Genomic DNA, 13424 nt, shown 5'->3' with positions numbered 1-13424 from the left:
GACTAACTGGATGTAGTGTGTACCTTGGCAACACGACACTGCTGCAGCTTGATCTCCACATCATTCCAGTCGTCCTCCAGCTCAAACCAGCCAATCGGCTCGTCTTCACTCTGCGCTGGAGTCCTGGCGCTGCAGGTCAGGTGACAGCATGGTGTAATAATAATAATGATACAAATTTAAAATAGCAGAGTGGAGAGGTTATGTGGGATAAGCTGTTTTGAACAAGTGAGTTTTGAGTTGGGACTTAAAGAGAGAGAAGGAAGTGAGATTTCTTAAATCAGGAGGTCGGGAATTCCAGAGTCGAGCAGCTGAAAGCTCCCCATGGTGGCAAGACGAGGAGAGGGGACGGAGAGAGAAAGAGAAGAAGAAGATCTGAGACACCGAGATGGGGCGGTGATGTGAACCAGGTCAGAGAGATATGGAGGAGAGAGAGATGATGAATAGCCTTCAATGTGTACAAGAGTATTTTGAAATTGATGCGATATTTGACCAATGAAGCTGCTGCCGGACAGGAGTGATGTGGTGGACAGAAGGGGTCCAGGTGATGATACGAGCAGCAGAGTCCTGTGTTGGAGCTTGATGGTGGATTTTTGAGTAAGACCAGAAAGAAGTGAATTACAGTAATCGATCCGGGAAGTAACAAGGCTGTGGACAAGAATGGCAGCGGCATGTGGGGAGAGAGAAGGACGGAGACGATTAATGTTGCGCAACTGAAAATATGCAGACCGAGTGACGTTATTAATGTGTGAATTTAAAGACAGAGTACTGTGGAGGATGAGACCCAGACTTTTCACAGAGGAAGACAAGAAGACCGGCGAGTTATTGATAGTAACAGAGAAACTGTTGGTTCTGGATAATGTAGATTTAGAGCCGACCAAGAGGAGCTCGGATTTGTTACTGTTGAGTTTGAGAAAATTAGAAGAGAACCATGAATTTAGTTCGGCTAAGCAGAGGGTGAGGGAGGACGGGGGAGAGCAGAATCAGGTTTAGTGGACAGATACAGCTGGGTGTCATCGGCCTAACAGTGAAACTGGATATTGTGTTTATGGAAAATGTGTCCAAGCGGAAGAAGGTAGATAATGAAAAGAAGGGGCCCAGGACAGATCCCTGCGGCACGCCAGTGCTCAGAGGGAAGGGCTGAGAAGAGAAGGATTTGAGTTGAATAAACTGAGAGCGGTCAGACAGGTATGATTTAAACCAGGCTAGTGGAGTATGGGAGAGACTGATGGAGGCCAGCCTACTGAGGAGAACAGAGTGAGAAATAGTGTCGAAAGCAGCGCTCAGATCGAGGAGAATAAGAAAGTAAACCGGAGTCAGCTGCCATAAGAAGATCTTTGGTTACTTTTATAAGTGCTGTTCCTGTGCTGCGGGACTGGAACTGTTCATACAGATTATTATTAGTTAAATGTGAGTGGAGTTGTGTGCAACTATTTTCTCAAGAAGTTTTGAAAGGACTGGTCGATTGGAAATAGGCTGAAAATTCTCAAAATGACTGGGATCTAGACCAGTTTTTTTCAATATTGGGGTGATGGCGGCAAGTTTGAGGGAAGCAGGAACAGTTCCAGTGGTAAGTGAAGAGCAGATGATAGCAGGTATGAGGGGAAGCAAAGAAGGCAGACATGCCTTGTGTCAGCTACACACAGTATCAACCACTGAGGGCCCCACACACATACAGACTGCTGAGGGGTCTAAAGTTTGTCCCACTTTTAGGACTGGATGGTTCATTTTAGTGAGACGGTGTCAGTCTGTTCTTATCACAGGAGCATTTCAAACTAACATATAGGAACAAATAAATAGTTAAAAATAGCTGCAAATCCTTACCTGCTTTGTACAAACTCTTTGAAGTCCTTGTAGTCCCAGGAGTGATACTTTTTAAACCTTTTGAAGTGTTTCTCTGCATCGAAAGGGTCGTCCTCCTTATACGCAAACACTAAACCACATTTCGGTCCAATGGCTCCTTTCCGCACCTTGTCACACAAACACAGTGTAAGACCTGCAGCACCGTAATCCTCCGTCACTCTCTAGGTTATTGTATTTTGCACTGTAATGGTAAAATTATAGGCCGTCTCACTTTGATCTTTATCTGAGTGACCTGGAAGTTGCTCTGGTCCTCCGTCGAGAGGATTACGCTGGCTTTCAAACGGCCGGCTTCTGTGAGAAAACCTGCAAAGGACAAAGTATCCAGCAGCACTTTACGTCATGTTGATTTTGTACTCAATCTGAAGAACAGTCGTTATTGATCTCAGCTGTACCATCTCCAGTGGAGTACTCTGTTAGCATGTTCTCTGGTCCTGATTTCTCATCTTTGCTCTTCACATCACAGGCCTGTAAGTGCAGCTGGAGCGGCTTCCCTGTAATAAGCCAGAACGTCCAATCACAGCACACTTAATCATATGATCGCGTTCCATTACGTTGCAACTTTGTTACTACACTGGAGGACGGGAAGGCAGTAATCAGCACACTGCAGCGCAGCTTTGTAAAAGAAGAAGCAATTTTCCACTAATGCAACTCCTCCTCAGAAATGGCACTTTCTCAGATTTCAACGTCCTCGTGTGAAGAAGAGGAAAAGAAGAGCCGTTTACGTTACCGTTGCGATACAGCAGTCGTAGCCGGACCGAAGCCATAGAGACGATGAGAGGCGAGGCCTTGTACTTGGTGTCTAAATGATCACTGATGCAGGACAGGGCCTGAATGACTTTTGCCACACTCCCTCTGGCGAGGGCGAAGGCCAGGAGGGTCAGCTCTACATCAGGACTCACACAGCAGCTGCACACAGGAGAACAAATACTTTGCCATGAGTCAAACTTGTCGTGCCAGCGCACACTTTCCTTTTTTATACAAGCTCTAATGCCATGCTCACACGCTCAGCAGCATGTGCCTGCTGTGTTGTTGTTTAAACTGACTGCAGAGCTTTATTCACACACCGCGGGCTCAAAGGCCACACCTGACCTCAGCTGAACTTAGGAAGTGTTTCCTGTATAACCCAAGTGGATCGAGTAGTTCTAGCAACAATTCGACACATTGGAAATCGTAAATGCAAACTGATATTAAATTGTTTTAAATTTGTCAGAAGGTTAAAAAATGTGAATTTCCTGACGGTGAATTAATGGTTGTGGCTTTACAGAGTTAATAAAGGGACTCTACACAAGTAGATGTTTCCACCTTAAACAAGCTGTTTTACTTCCTCCTCATTTCAGCCTATGAGAACAGAACACGTGGGACTTGTAAGCACACAGAGCAGTGTGCATGGATGACCAGATTAGGGATAACTTAGTGACATCATACATATCTAAGAGTAGAAAAAACAATGTTTTTCTGCCTCTGTCGGCAGAATTAGATTTGCAGAGCACCAAATGGAACAAAGTGTGTCGCCGCCTCAGTTAACCAGTATTTTTGTTTCCACCCGCTTTTACTGAGATGACGTCAGCATGGTGAGCTCAGTGTGGTGTCCGTGCCACAATGCCTTACTCTGCTATCCTGAGGAGAAATCCATCCACCTCCTCCAAGATGTTCGCAGAAAAGAACCTGGGGAACTCTGTGGATGACGGTGTAAGGGACAATGGCGGCATGTGACGCAAGGCTTTTCTAAAAGTGAATCAACAAAAGAAACCAGTGGCATCAGTAGGAATCTTACAAATGTGATGTCAATAAACACATGCAGTGAGCTCTGCATCTTACTGTGTGCTCTGAAGGACGGTCTGGGCAAGTGCAGGGTTCGTCTCCATGGACGCAGTGACCAAAGAGGTGAGGAGAGACAGGTACCAGACGGCTGAAGCATCCGAAACAGACATCTCTTTATTCTTGGTAATCTGATAACCCAGCGTCTTCAAGCCGTGAATCCGTGTGTCGCATCCATCACTCAGGCACCGCTTAATGTTGATTTGGATGTCTGGGATTTAGTGACAAGTTTATGTGGTTAACGGAAAAATCTGATACATCCCACAGGAAAGAAAGGAGAGCACCGTTGAAGATACTGTAGAATAAATATTGATTAGGGAGGCACATGTGAAACACATGACTTAACTATGGGGACCTCAATACATGCAAAGCACAGCTACGATTTTTAAGTGTGTGTGTGATTATTAAAAAGGAGCACATGTGGAGCATACATAGGCCTGTAAGCTGAAAAACAGACTCTCTCTTGGACTGGATCCCCTCGATCTTCAGCTTGTGGAAGCCTGCATGTGGACCCAATAAGGAGGCACAACTGTATGACCCCACAAAGCTCATATGAAGCTTACACCATGCTTTATGTTCAGACAGGTGACAGTGTGACCTAGAAGCATCAGTGAGATGGTGACTCACAGGGGTGTGTGATGTTGGCATTCTCCAAGAGAGCTACATAGCCCGTGACATTGCTCGGGATGCGGATGTCTCTGATCTCCTGCAAAGAACGCCGGTTCTTCCCCACAGCAACTGACACTAGCTGAGGCATATAGCTGTGGTCATTAGAAGCCACGGCAATGGCCAAACGTCTCAAAACAACATCCGGTTTCATTTTTAGTCTGGGAAGGGAGAAAGGAGATGAGTTTCCACCTTAGATCTGTTAATAGACTTGCTTAGAAACATCAGAAACTCAGCTGCCTTTTACCGTATCCAGTGCGAGCGAGCGCTGCCGTCAGACTGCCAGAAAGACGCCGTTTCCCCATTTGTCATCTTGTAGATGTCAGCAACATTGGACGAAGCTTCTATTGTGCTGTAGCACTGAGTGACGACCTTGACCATGTCTACGTCTGGGTCACGGTCCAGCTCTGCTCTGTACTGAATATCCAAATCTGAAAGAAAAACTCACATGAGGACAGCCTGCTGGATGTGCATTTAGCCTTAAATTACTAAAGAGAACACTCATGCTCACCTTTCTCCTTCTGCAAGAGGAATTCCAAGAAGTCCTGCACCACACTGGACCTCATGGTACAGATACTGTTGTAGCCCTCTAAAATTGGGAAAGGGATGGCACTGCTGGGAATACGATTCCTGTGTAAGAACTTTAGAATTTTAGAGGCGTGTGCTCCTAATCGGTCTTTGGTCTTGGAGAATATGTCCACAAAACCTGTGGAAAGGAAAACACAAGAGAAATGAATGGGTTAACTTTTCGGCCACACGCTGGCTGCACTGATTCAAATAAGGTCGAGTTTGTTTATCCGGGTAAACAAATCACGTATCGTACCTGGGGTAAGCGAGCAGGCCTGAAGCTGTCTTATCACATTACTCAGCTCTCCCTGCAGATTAGCTCCATTGGAGTTCTTCAGAGCAATCAGCATGCTCTCTATGTCCACCACTCCATCCCCCTCCGCATCAAACTGACCAAAGGCCTGAGACAGTGGAGAAGGACAAAGACTCTTTTATACCAACATTTACTTCCTCACTTTCACAGTGTTGCAAAAATCTACAAGAACATTAGTCTTAAAACACAAATGGCTGAACAACTGGTGTTAACATAAGGAGCCCTCAGCTGGAAGCATCTTTATCGCAGACTATGTTACGTAGCTACACTTTTGGAGTCTGTGGCTTGATTCCTGAAAGAAACACCGTCCCACTCCCTATTTAAAGCACAGCTTTGATAGTCAGGATTTACAAAGAGCTCAGACTGACATGCATTAGTTCAACCAGTCATCTGCAACCACTGGTTAAAACACAGCCAGTCAAGAGACGACAAAACAACGTGGTCTGCTACAAGTGACCAAAGCGGAAAACCTCGTGACAAACCCCACAAGAACGGGTGACATTATGTCAGCTCGTTTACTCGATCCACTGCAACTTCTAGAAATCTACAAACGGCAAAAACAAAGGGGGGGCTGCTAGAAAACTCCCCCTTCTGTCCAAGTTCAGCCACAGTCTACAAATCAGCCATAGCCGAGTTGTGGTTTGACAGAATTGGAGCCCGTCTGTTCCAGGCGACACTCCCGAGCTGCTTCGTGCATCGTGCCCAGGATAGATCGTCCCGTTACTCGACCTGGTACTGCCGACAGAACCGTGACTGGCCAAACTCACCTGTCACAGGTGAAGCCTGATAACAGAGCCCCCTCTTCGATCACTACAGCGCTATTTAGATTTGTTGACCGGCAATGATAAAAGCACGTGACAGCCCAAAGACTTAATTACGTATTTACGTATTGATTACAAACGCTGAATGGGCGTGGCGACAAGTTATCAAACACGACGCTCGAACCTGGGCCAAAAACGAGAAGACGCGACGGCTCCAATCATAACATGTGACGTTAGAAACGTGAGCAAGGCCACAGCGGGTTTATACCTCTTCGCACTCGTCCCTCGGGGCATCTCTGCTCTCTAACATCTCACAAAATTGCTCAATATTAACGGACTCTTCTCCTCGGTTTAACCGGTCCTCGAGCCACCGCATCAGGACACCCTCATTCCCGGCCAGGACGGACTCGTGAATGGCGACTCCAGAGTCGCTAATACGAGCCGCCGCTTCTCTCAGTTTCACTTGCTCCAAGAGAACCCCGGGGCTGGGTGGTCCACCAGTGGGCACGGGTAGGTTATTCGATCCCCTTCCGCTCCTGCCACAACCAGAGCCGCCGCCGCCGCCGCCTCCAACACCGCCGCCAGCGGTCGCAGAGGCCGGACCGTCTTCCGCGAAGCCGGGACTCTCCGTTTCTATGTCTTCCTCGTCGCCGCTGCCTCCGCCGCAGCCGCTCTCCGCGTTGCCCATGTTTGTTTCGCCGACCTAAGGCTCCCCTGAAAACCCCTGCGGCCCACTGGGCGTGAGTTCTGAAGCGGTTGGACCGGTCTGTACACAGACCGCTCCAGCGTTCACCTACAGCAGAGCTCTACTCCACTACCGCATTGACGTTCTGTACGCCCGCAACGTCCTTTGCGTTCGTAGTTCGCGCAGGCGCTGTGGTTTGGCGTGTCCGTTCGCGGAAGCACCTGTGCTGCCACTGTGAGGTGTGCTGGACTGAATGTAAAGCTTAAAGAAAAGGCGCTTTAATAAAGCAGCATGCTCAGCTATGTGGTGGTCGCGCTTTTATCCGTGTCGCTGGCAGTGCTGTTCATCCCTCCTGATTGGTCAGCTATGTTTGGCACTGAGTCATCAAAGGGGTCACCGGTCAGACTCCTAAGCAGGAGTGAGTTAGCGCTGCACGGTGGGCAGCGGGGCAGCAAGGGGCTATACCTGGCCATACTGGGCCATGTTTTTGATGTACACAAGGGAGAAAAGCACTATGGACCCGGTGGCGCTTATCACTTTATGGCAGGTGATGCCCGGCTTTCTTTAACGACACTGGATTCCACGTGTGGTTCTCCTAGCAGTCCTCTATATTCCGCCTTTGTCTCTACGTGTGTTTGTACTTTCAGGCAAAGACGCCTCCCTGGCCTTCATCACCGGAGACTTCACAGAGAGTGGGCTGACAGATGACGTATCGAGTCTGTCCCCCCTAGAGGTGGTTGCACTGTACGACTGGCTGGCCTTCTACCAGAGGGACTACCAAAATGTGGGTATGTGATTTCCATCATATTGTAGTGGAACAGCTCCAGGTGGCCGTCAGAGTAAATAATGGTCTTGTTACTACAAGTGCGCCTGGTTGTTTCGGAAACGAAGAGATATTTTTGGTACGTGTTGTGCAGATCCTATTTTATGATGTGCAAAACAGACGCAAAGTATACAATGTTTGTTGTCACTATAATGACCTAGTGCAGAAGGTTACTTTAAAATGTCTTAACAACACTTCCTTTGTTAATTGACACGAATATTGTTACTACTTTACTCAGGGAGCAAAGTGCAGCTAGGATATGACCATACACTTCATGAAGACAATTTACCTTAAACATCCCAGAAAGTTTTCATTTAATGTTTTGGTATCCAACATTTAAATACAGGTGTATTAATCGGTCGGTTCTATAACGAGGCTGGAGAGCCCACAGAGGCCCTGTTGAGAGTAGAAGCATCACTAGCAGAGGGTAAGAAGCTCAAGGCTCAGTCTGAGGCTGAGAGGATTCGCTTTCCGTCTTGTAACTCAGAATGGACTGCTGCCAGTGGAGGAAGATTCTGGTGCTCCACTAAGAGGTATGGACATGTTTTCGATTAGGCACAAACTAAGTCAATGTTGTATTATCCTACTGATGTGTAATACAGCATTTCTGACACTAGTGGGCGAGAGGAGTGCACATAAGGAGACACAGGGTTGAGTTTATTTCTTTATTCGCTGCAGCGGTGGAGTGGCGAGACACTGGGCAGGCGTGCCACGGCAGCTCTTCTCTCCCGGCTCCAGTGGTGTTCGTTGTGTCTGTGTTGAAGACCCGATCGCGGCAGAGGAAGACCCCAACCTGCAGAAATACGACGGCTGCCCTGCACATGCCGAGTCATGCTCTGTGGGAGCGCACTAGACCGGTCAGCCCCGAGAATGGGCCCACTCATAGCTGCTTCTTAGCAGCACTGAACTCAGAAAACTTTGGCTAGTAACTGAATTGTTTGACAAAGAGACGAAATCATGAAACCTCAAAGCATTTTTTGATGACCTTTATGTAAAGTTGTCCTCCTTTTCCCTAAAAGAATACACCAGGAAGAGACGAGCTAGATATCTGAGCATACAGATACGATACAATGTGCATAAAAGATTAAACAATGTGCATAAAAGATTAACAGAGGCAAGATTTAGGTTTGTCACAATGACAAGCACAAACTGCGTTTAAGTACAAAACAGTTGTAGTGGTCAAAAATATCACACATTTATCTGTACAATTTAACAATACTTGAAGAGGCCCCACTACGTGGCCATCCCTCTTACTCCTCATTCTCCCCAATGATCAGAAATGTCACGTGAACTTGATAAAGTGCACCTGTTAGGTTTAGAAATCAAGAAGCGTTACATGTGATGGGGTCAAGACGACAACTTGACACGAGGCAACGTCGTGGGACCGTCGAGGACCTCACGGTCGGCCCGACATGGAATGTAATCATTTTAAAATTATAACCATGACTTGAAGGCTGCAAATTAAATGACATGCATAGGCATACTAGGCATTTCTGTAACTGAGAAGGGGGGGGGGGGGTACTTCATGTTTTGGAGAGGTTTCTAATGCTCTCGTGATAAATGGGCTTTCTCCTGTCACATTTCCATTCAACTTGGCCGAGGCGTCCTCATAAAGCTCAACTGGGGACAAAACACCACCTTATTTTTCCAGTTGCACCGTCACGTCTGCAGTAAAGTAATATAAAAGTTTAACAGAAAAGGTTGGATTCACTTTGGACCTAGTCAAGTTGAGGTGCTTTCCCCTCGACCCATTTTACTCAGTTAACACAAAATAGTGAATAAATGTTCAAAGATTACAGAGAACGCAGCGATCTTTAGAACAAAGGGCATTTTCCTGTTTGTTCTTGGTTGGCAGCAGCCTCAACTCCATCACGAATGTAGAGTTTCATTTCGTAGCATTGATATTTTTGTTGTATTTGGACAGGTCGGCATGTTTAAGGGAAGACCCCTTCTAAAGGTGGACTGAAATGCCGTGTACAACAGCTACCTGCTTGTGATATCAAAGAGCTCATCGGCGCAAACATCACTGAACTCAGTCCAGCCACTGATATTCACTTCAACATACTTTGAAACAGAAACAAAACAACAATGTTTCACTTCCTACTTGCAACATCCCTCTAAAAGATTAATAGTTTTTCATAAACTGGAATAGTATAAAGATGATGGTCCATAACTGTCTGGGATTCTCTTGTTAGCATGTCCTGCTCCCAGTGTGCCTGAATAATTGTGCCAAGTTGGACCTGGCGCGGTCGGAGCCAGAGGTTGAAAGACATCCAGGCCGGGGCATTACGACACGCCGCCCAGAGTCAGTACATCAAAGCAGATATCGCACACTCTGACCGGCTTGTTCAAGTCAAACTTGATGATGGGTATCTCTTTTATAGAGCACTTGTGGCACAGCAGACGCCCACAGTGGCGGCTAGAGGCAAGAAGGAAAAAGGAGAGTTAGACCAATACTGTATCTACTGCATGCCTACACAGAAAAGCTGCAGCACTAACCAGTGATGTTTCCGTGTTGTAACTCCAAACTTGGCACCGCATTCATAGCAGTTGGAGCCATCACACCACGGGGGCTCTTTGGAAAGCATATCTGCGGAAGGGGGCGAAAATTATCCCAAAGATCACCCCAACACGCCATTCCCTGTGAGGCTGTTGGTTTATAATACTGGAATATTGATGGGTAATTAGGTATGAAAAAGATACCTAGAAGGCGGAAGAGCAACTGCTTGGTTGCAACCTGGTAGTTGAAAATATTGATGCCCTGATTATTAGTGACTCCCAGGCGAGCGCCGGCCCTCACAATAGCACGGCACAGGTTTGCGTTTCCTTTCATGTAGGCCAGCAGCAGAACTGCAACAACATACATGTCGCCGTCATCCTTTTAGAAAAGCACCAGTGATTTCCACATTGTAGTTTTATAACTTCAGCTACAAAAGCCAACATGGTACCTGTGTTCCCTTCATTGTCAGGTTTGTCCAGAGGATATTCAGGCATGCACTCCAGGAACAACTCAAAAATGGCAGCAGCATTTTCTTTGCCATAGTGGCCCAGCACATGCATTGGTGACTGACCCCTAAACACACACAATGAGATGAAAAGTCAGAAGATTTTTTCTCACATTAGTTTTAATACAGTTCGTTCACGTGTATCTGCATAAATCACCTGAGATTGAAAGCCTCAGCATCGATGTTGGACTCTGTGAGAAGGACTCTGACATTGTTAAGGCGACCCTGCATCACAGCCAGATGCAGAGCTGACGAGACAGAAAAGAACGCAGTTATTCACAAATAGGTCGCAGTGGTGGAATAGTAACGACTGACACCAGATCCCACAGCCAGTCTAGTTTTAAAGGTGAACAGAGCAGGAAACTCCAGTTTGCAGCAGTCTGTTGTAATACAAATCTACCAGCACGATGCAACACCTCAGGAACAGCACTTATCACGTACAGATATATCTGCATTTATAATGACAGTTCTGATCTTGTCAGAAAGAACTGGTCGAGTCGTGATGTAATCTTTGCCCATCTCAGAGTCATTTCAGTGAAAACAAGACAAATGCTGTAAAGTACCATTATTGCCATTCTCGTCCTCGGCAGCGAAGTCGACTCCGTTCTCCAGCAGCACGGAGCAAATCGTGGCCAGGTCCTGCTGAGCAGCCAAATGTAGTGCTGTCTGTCTGTGTTTAGTCAGCTCATTCACTTTAGCACCAGCAAGCAGCTGGAAGGAGAAACCGTATCCATTGCAGTGTTTTTCTCATTACAACTCAAACTGGCATGAAATACGACTCATACAGGAGAAAATCTTGGGTTTCTTACCAGGTTGCGGACGATGATCTCAGATCCAGCCTGCACAGCCAGGTGGAGCGGGGTGAGTTTGGCCGCGTCCTGAACTCTGGAGTTGACGTTAGCTTGGACGCTGATTAGGAACAGGACACTTTCAATGTCTGAATTCTGCACAGCCACGTGGAGAAAGTTGCGCCCTTTGTTGTCCACCTGGACACAAGCACACGTTTGAGGTCATTACTGCAACACTCATTAACGCTACAGCAACAAACTAGCCCCTACCTGTTCGGCAGCACCTGGCTCCCTCTTGAGAATAGCCTCTGCCGCTTTATTGTTCTTGTGCGTCATGGCGCAGGCAAAGGGGGTCATTCCCTGACGGTCGCGAATGTTGAGACGAATGTCTGGATGGGAAATGAGGAGCTGTATAATGACATTGTGCTGGTTGCTAATAGCAGCATGGATGGGAGTTCTGCCCTCTGAATCCTGACAGAAAAACACATACAGCATTAACAGACAGCACAGTTACACACACCAAGGCTTGATGATCTGAGTTCTTTGTCCACAGATAATTTCATGCATCAGTAACTACACAGGTACAGGTTTAAGGTTCCCCTTCAAACAATGCCAGCAAACTATTTGAGCATCTCTTTGAATTGTTATCCTCTGCCAGCAGTTTCAGCTCCGTTTTTTTTGGCTGCTCTGAATCTGTTATGTCGTGTTTCAATTACATTTTCTAAAAATCTGGATCGCGTCATAAAACCCTCCAACAAAGATTAGTGGTGCAGTTTAAACCAGGGTAAAGATGTCATGCAGGTCCAACCTGTGCATTAACATTGGCTCCAAACTCAAGAAGGCACTGCACCACATCCTCCAGTCCCCAGTTGCTTGCCAGGTGGAGGGGAGTTTGTCCATCTCGGGCTTCTTCATCTCCCTCCCCATTAGGGCCAGGCCGCCTGGGGCTGTTCACGTCACAACCACTGCACGCACACGCACACACACACGAGATAGGAGTTATAGAGATACACACGAACAGTAAAGATAGATCGCCTGTTTAACTTTCTAACATCTCAGTAATGTTTTGGTAAAGACCGCTGCTAACGTGTTGACAGTTGACTTTTTTAAATTGAAGCCAATCAGATATAAGCGACATTCAGACACTTGCTGCATTTAAACAAGCAAACGATTTATAGCTTTGGTAAATATGTACAAGAACAGAGACGTAGCTGACCTGCGGATAAGGAAGCAGGCCGAGACCTCGTTGTTCTCATCAACAGCTCTGTGCAGGAGGGTCTGCTGGCAGCCTGACGGCCCGGAGCTCCAACAAGTTGCATCACAGCCGTGGCGGACCTACACAGAACAGACAGAGTCTAGACTCATCCCACATCCTACCTGACAGAGGTTTATTTTATTGTTGCTAGAGCTGCCACGATTAGTCCACTAGTCACGATTACGTCGACTATCAAAATCGTCGACGACTGATTTAATAGTCGACGCGTCGTTTGAAGCTTTGTAAGATCACAAAAGACGCAGGAATAAGTAGCAGGATTTAAGAGTGTAATAACGGACTGAAACAGAAGATGGCAGCACTGCATGTACAAGGATGCCAGCTGCCGTTAAACCCCGAAGAAGAAGAAGCTGTGTCCCAGAATTCATAGCGCAGCCCAGCTCAGTTGTCAACAATGGCGGCAGCTAGCTAGTTTTAATATTACTCTTATTATTCTTTCTGGTCACAAAATAAACGTTTAACATATTTTCAGGTAAGAATGTAGCTGTGTAAACCTCAAATATCGGCTCAGTTTATCAAGACACCACATATTTTCAAAAGCGCTCCGACGTTTTCGGAGACGTCTGTTACCCACTAGCTCGATAGCTAGCCGGGGGCTAGGCTCACTAGAGCCGTGAGAACACCGGACTCCCGGCAAATCGTTTTCAAACCCACCGCCGTCTTTCGCTGCTCAGGTTAAACATGATATATGAGTCACTTAGATAACTTAAAATGTTATTGTTTGGCTTTTTTAGTATTTTATTTGTTCCTGAGTAAATCAGTTTGGCTGACATTAAAGTTATAGTTTTTACACAGCTGAATAAAGTCAAGCAGACAGCTGATTATCAGAAGTGTGAGATGCTCCAGAATTTACTCCGGTGTCCTG

At 46.6% G+C, this 13424-nt stretch overlaps 3 protein-coding genes across 8 annotated transcripts in view; 1 reads left to right on the top strand and 2 right to left on the bottom strand.

Annotated features, from left to right (window-relative positions):
* Positions 1-6924, bottom strand: part of zzef1 (zinc finger, ZZ-type with EF hand domain 1) — a 29623-nt gene extending 22699 nt beyond the window's left edge. For 3 of the 5 annotated variants that reach the window (XM_086307713.1, XM_086307714.1, XM_086307712.1), the window contains exons 1-12: positions 6254-6924; positions 5168-5312; positions 4856-5050; positions 4592-4775; positions 4306-4505; positions 3679-3889; positions 3469-3585; positions 2588-2766; positions 2253-2351; positions 2072-2163; positions 1822-1967; positions 24-129 (exon numbers count right to left, since the gene is read on the bottom strand). In XM_086307713.1, coding sequence (XP_086163839.1) covers positions 24-129; positions 1822-1967; positions 2072-2163; positions 2253-2351; positions 2588-2766; positions 3469-3585; positions 3679-3889; positions 4306-4505; positions 4592-4775; positions 4856-5050; positions 5168-5312; positions 6254-6673 — 2094 coding nt within the window. In that variant the 5' untranslated portion in view covers positions 6674-6924. The remainder of the gene's footprint in view (positions 1-23; positions 130-1821; positions 1968-2071; positions 2164-2252; positions 2352-2587; positions 2767-3468; positions 3586-3678; positions 3890-4305; positions 4506-4591; positions 4776-4855; positions 5051-5167; positions 5313-6253) is intronic. The other 2 variants (XM_086307710.1, XM_086307711.1) reach the window with 1 other exon arrangement.
* Positions 6188-8999, top strand: cyb5d2 (cytochrome b5 domain containing 2). The gene is made up of 4 exons (XM_086307722.1): positions 6188-7217; positions 7318-7458; positions 7840-8026; positions 8172-8999. The coding sequence occupies exons 1-4, from the start codon at positions 6962-6964 to the stop codon at positions 8344-8346; spliced, it is 759 nt and encodes a 252-aa protein (XP_086163848.1). The 5' UTR covers positions 6188-6961; the 3' UTR covers positions 8347-8999.
* ankfy1 (ankyrin repeat and FYVE domain containing 1) overlaps positions 8465-13424 on the bottom strand; it is a 13831-nt gene continuing 8871 nt past the window's right edge. For both annotated transcript variants that reach the window (XM_086307716.1, XM_086307715.1), the window contains exons 16-25: positions 12503-12621; positions 12095-12251; positions 11557-11757; positions 11308-11484; positions 11062-11209; positions 10656-10746; positions 10442-10566; positions 10197-10343; positions 9993-10083; positions 8465-9912 (exon numbers count right to left, since the gene is read on the bottom strand). In XM_086307716.1, coding sequence (XP_086163842.1) covers positions 9780-9912; positions 9993-10083; positions 10197-10343; positions 10442-10566; positions 10656-10746; positions 11062-11209; positions 11308-11484; positions 11557-11757; positions 12095-12251; positions 12503-12621 — 1389 coding nt within the window. In that variant the 3' untranslated portion in view covers positions 8465-9779. The remainder of the gene's footprint in view (positions 9913-9992; positions 10084-10196; positions 10344-10441; positions 10567-10655; positions 10747-11061; positions 11210-11307; positions 11485-11556; positions 11758-12094; positions 12252-12502; positions 12622-13424) is intronic.

The sequence above is a fragment of the Aulonocara sp. 'chitande type north' Nkhata Bay genome, linkage group LG10 (assembly GCF_057382095.1).
Source record: "Aulonocara sp. 'chitande type north' Nkhata Bay isolate Kocher_YH1m ecotype deep benthic linkage group LG10, A_spYH_male_GT1.1, whole genome shotgun sequence".
Taxonomy (NCBI): domain Eukaryota; kingdom Metazoa; phylum Chordata; class Actinopteri; order Cichliformes; family Cichlidae; genus Aulonocara; species Aulonocara sp. 'chitande type north' Nkhata Bay.
This window is presented reverse-complemented; position numbering and strand designations above follow the sequence as displayed.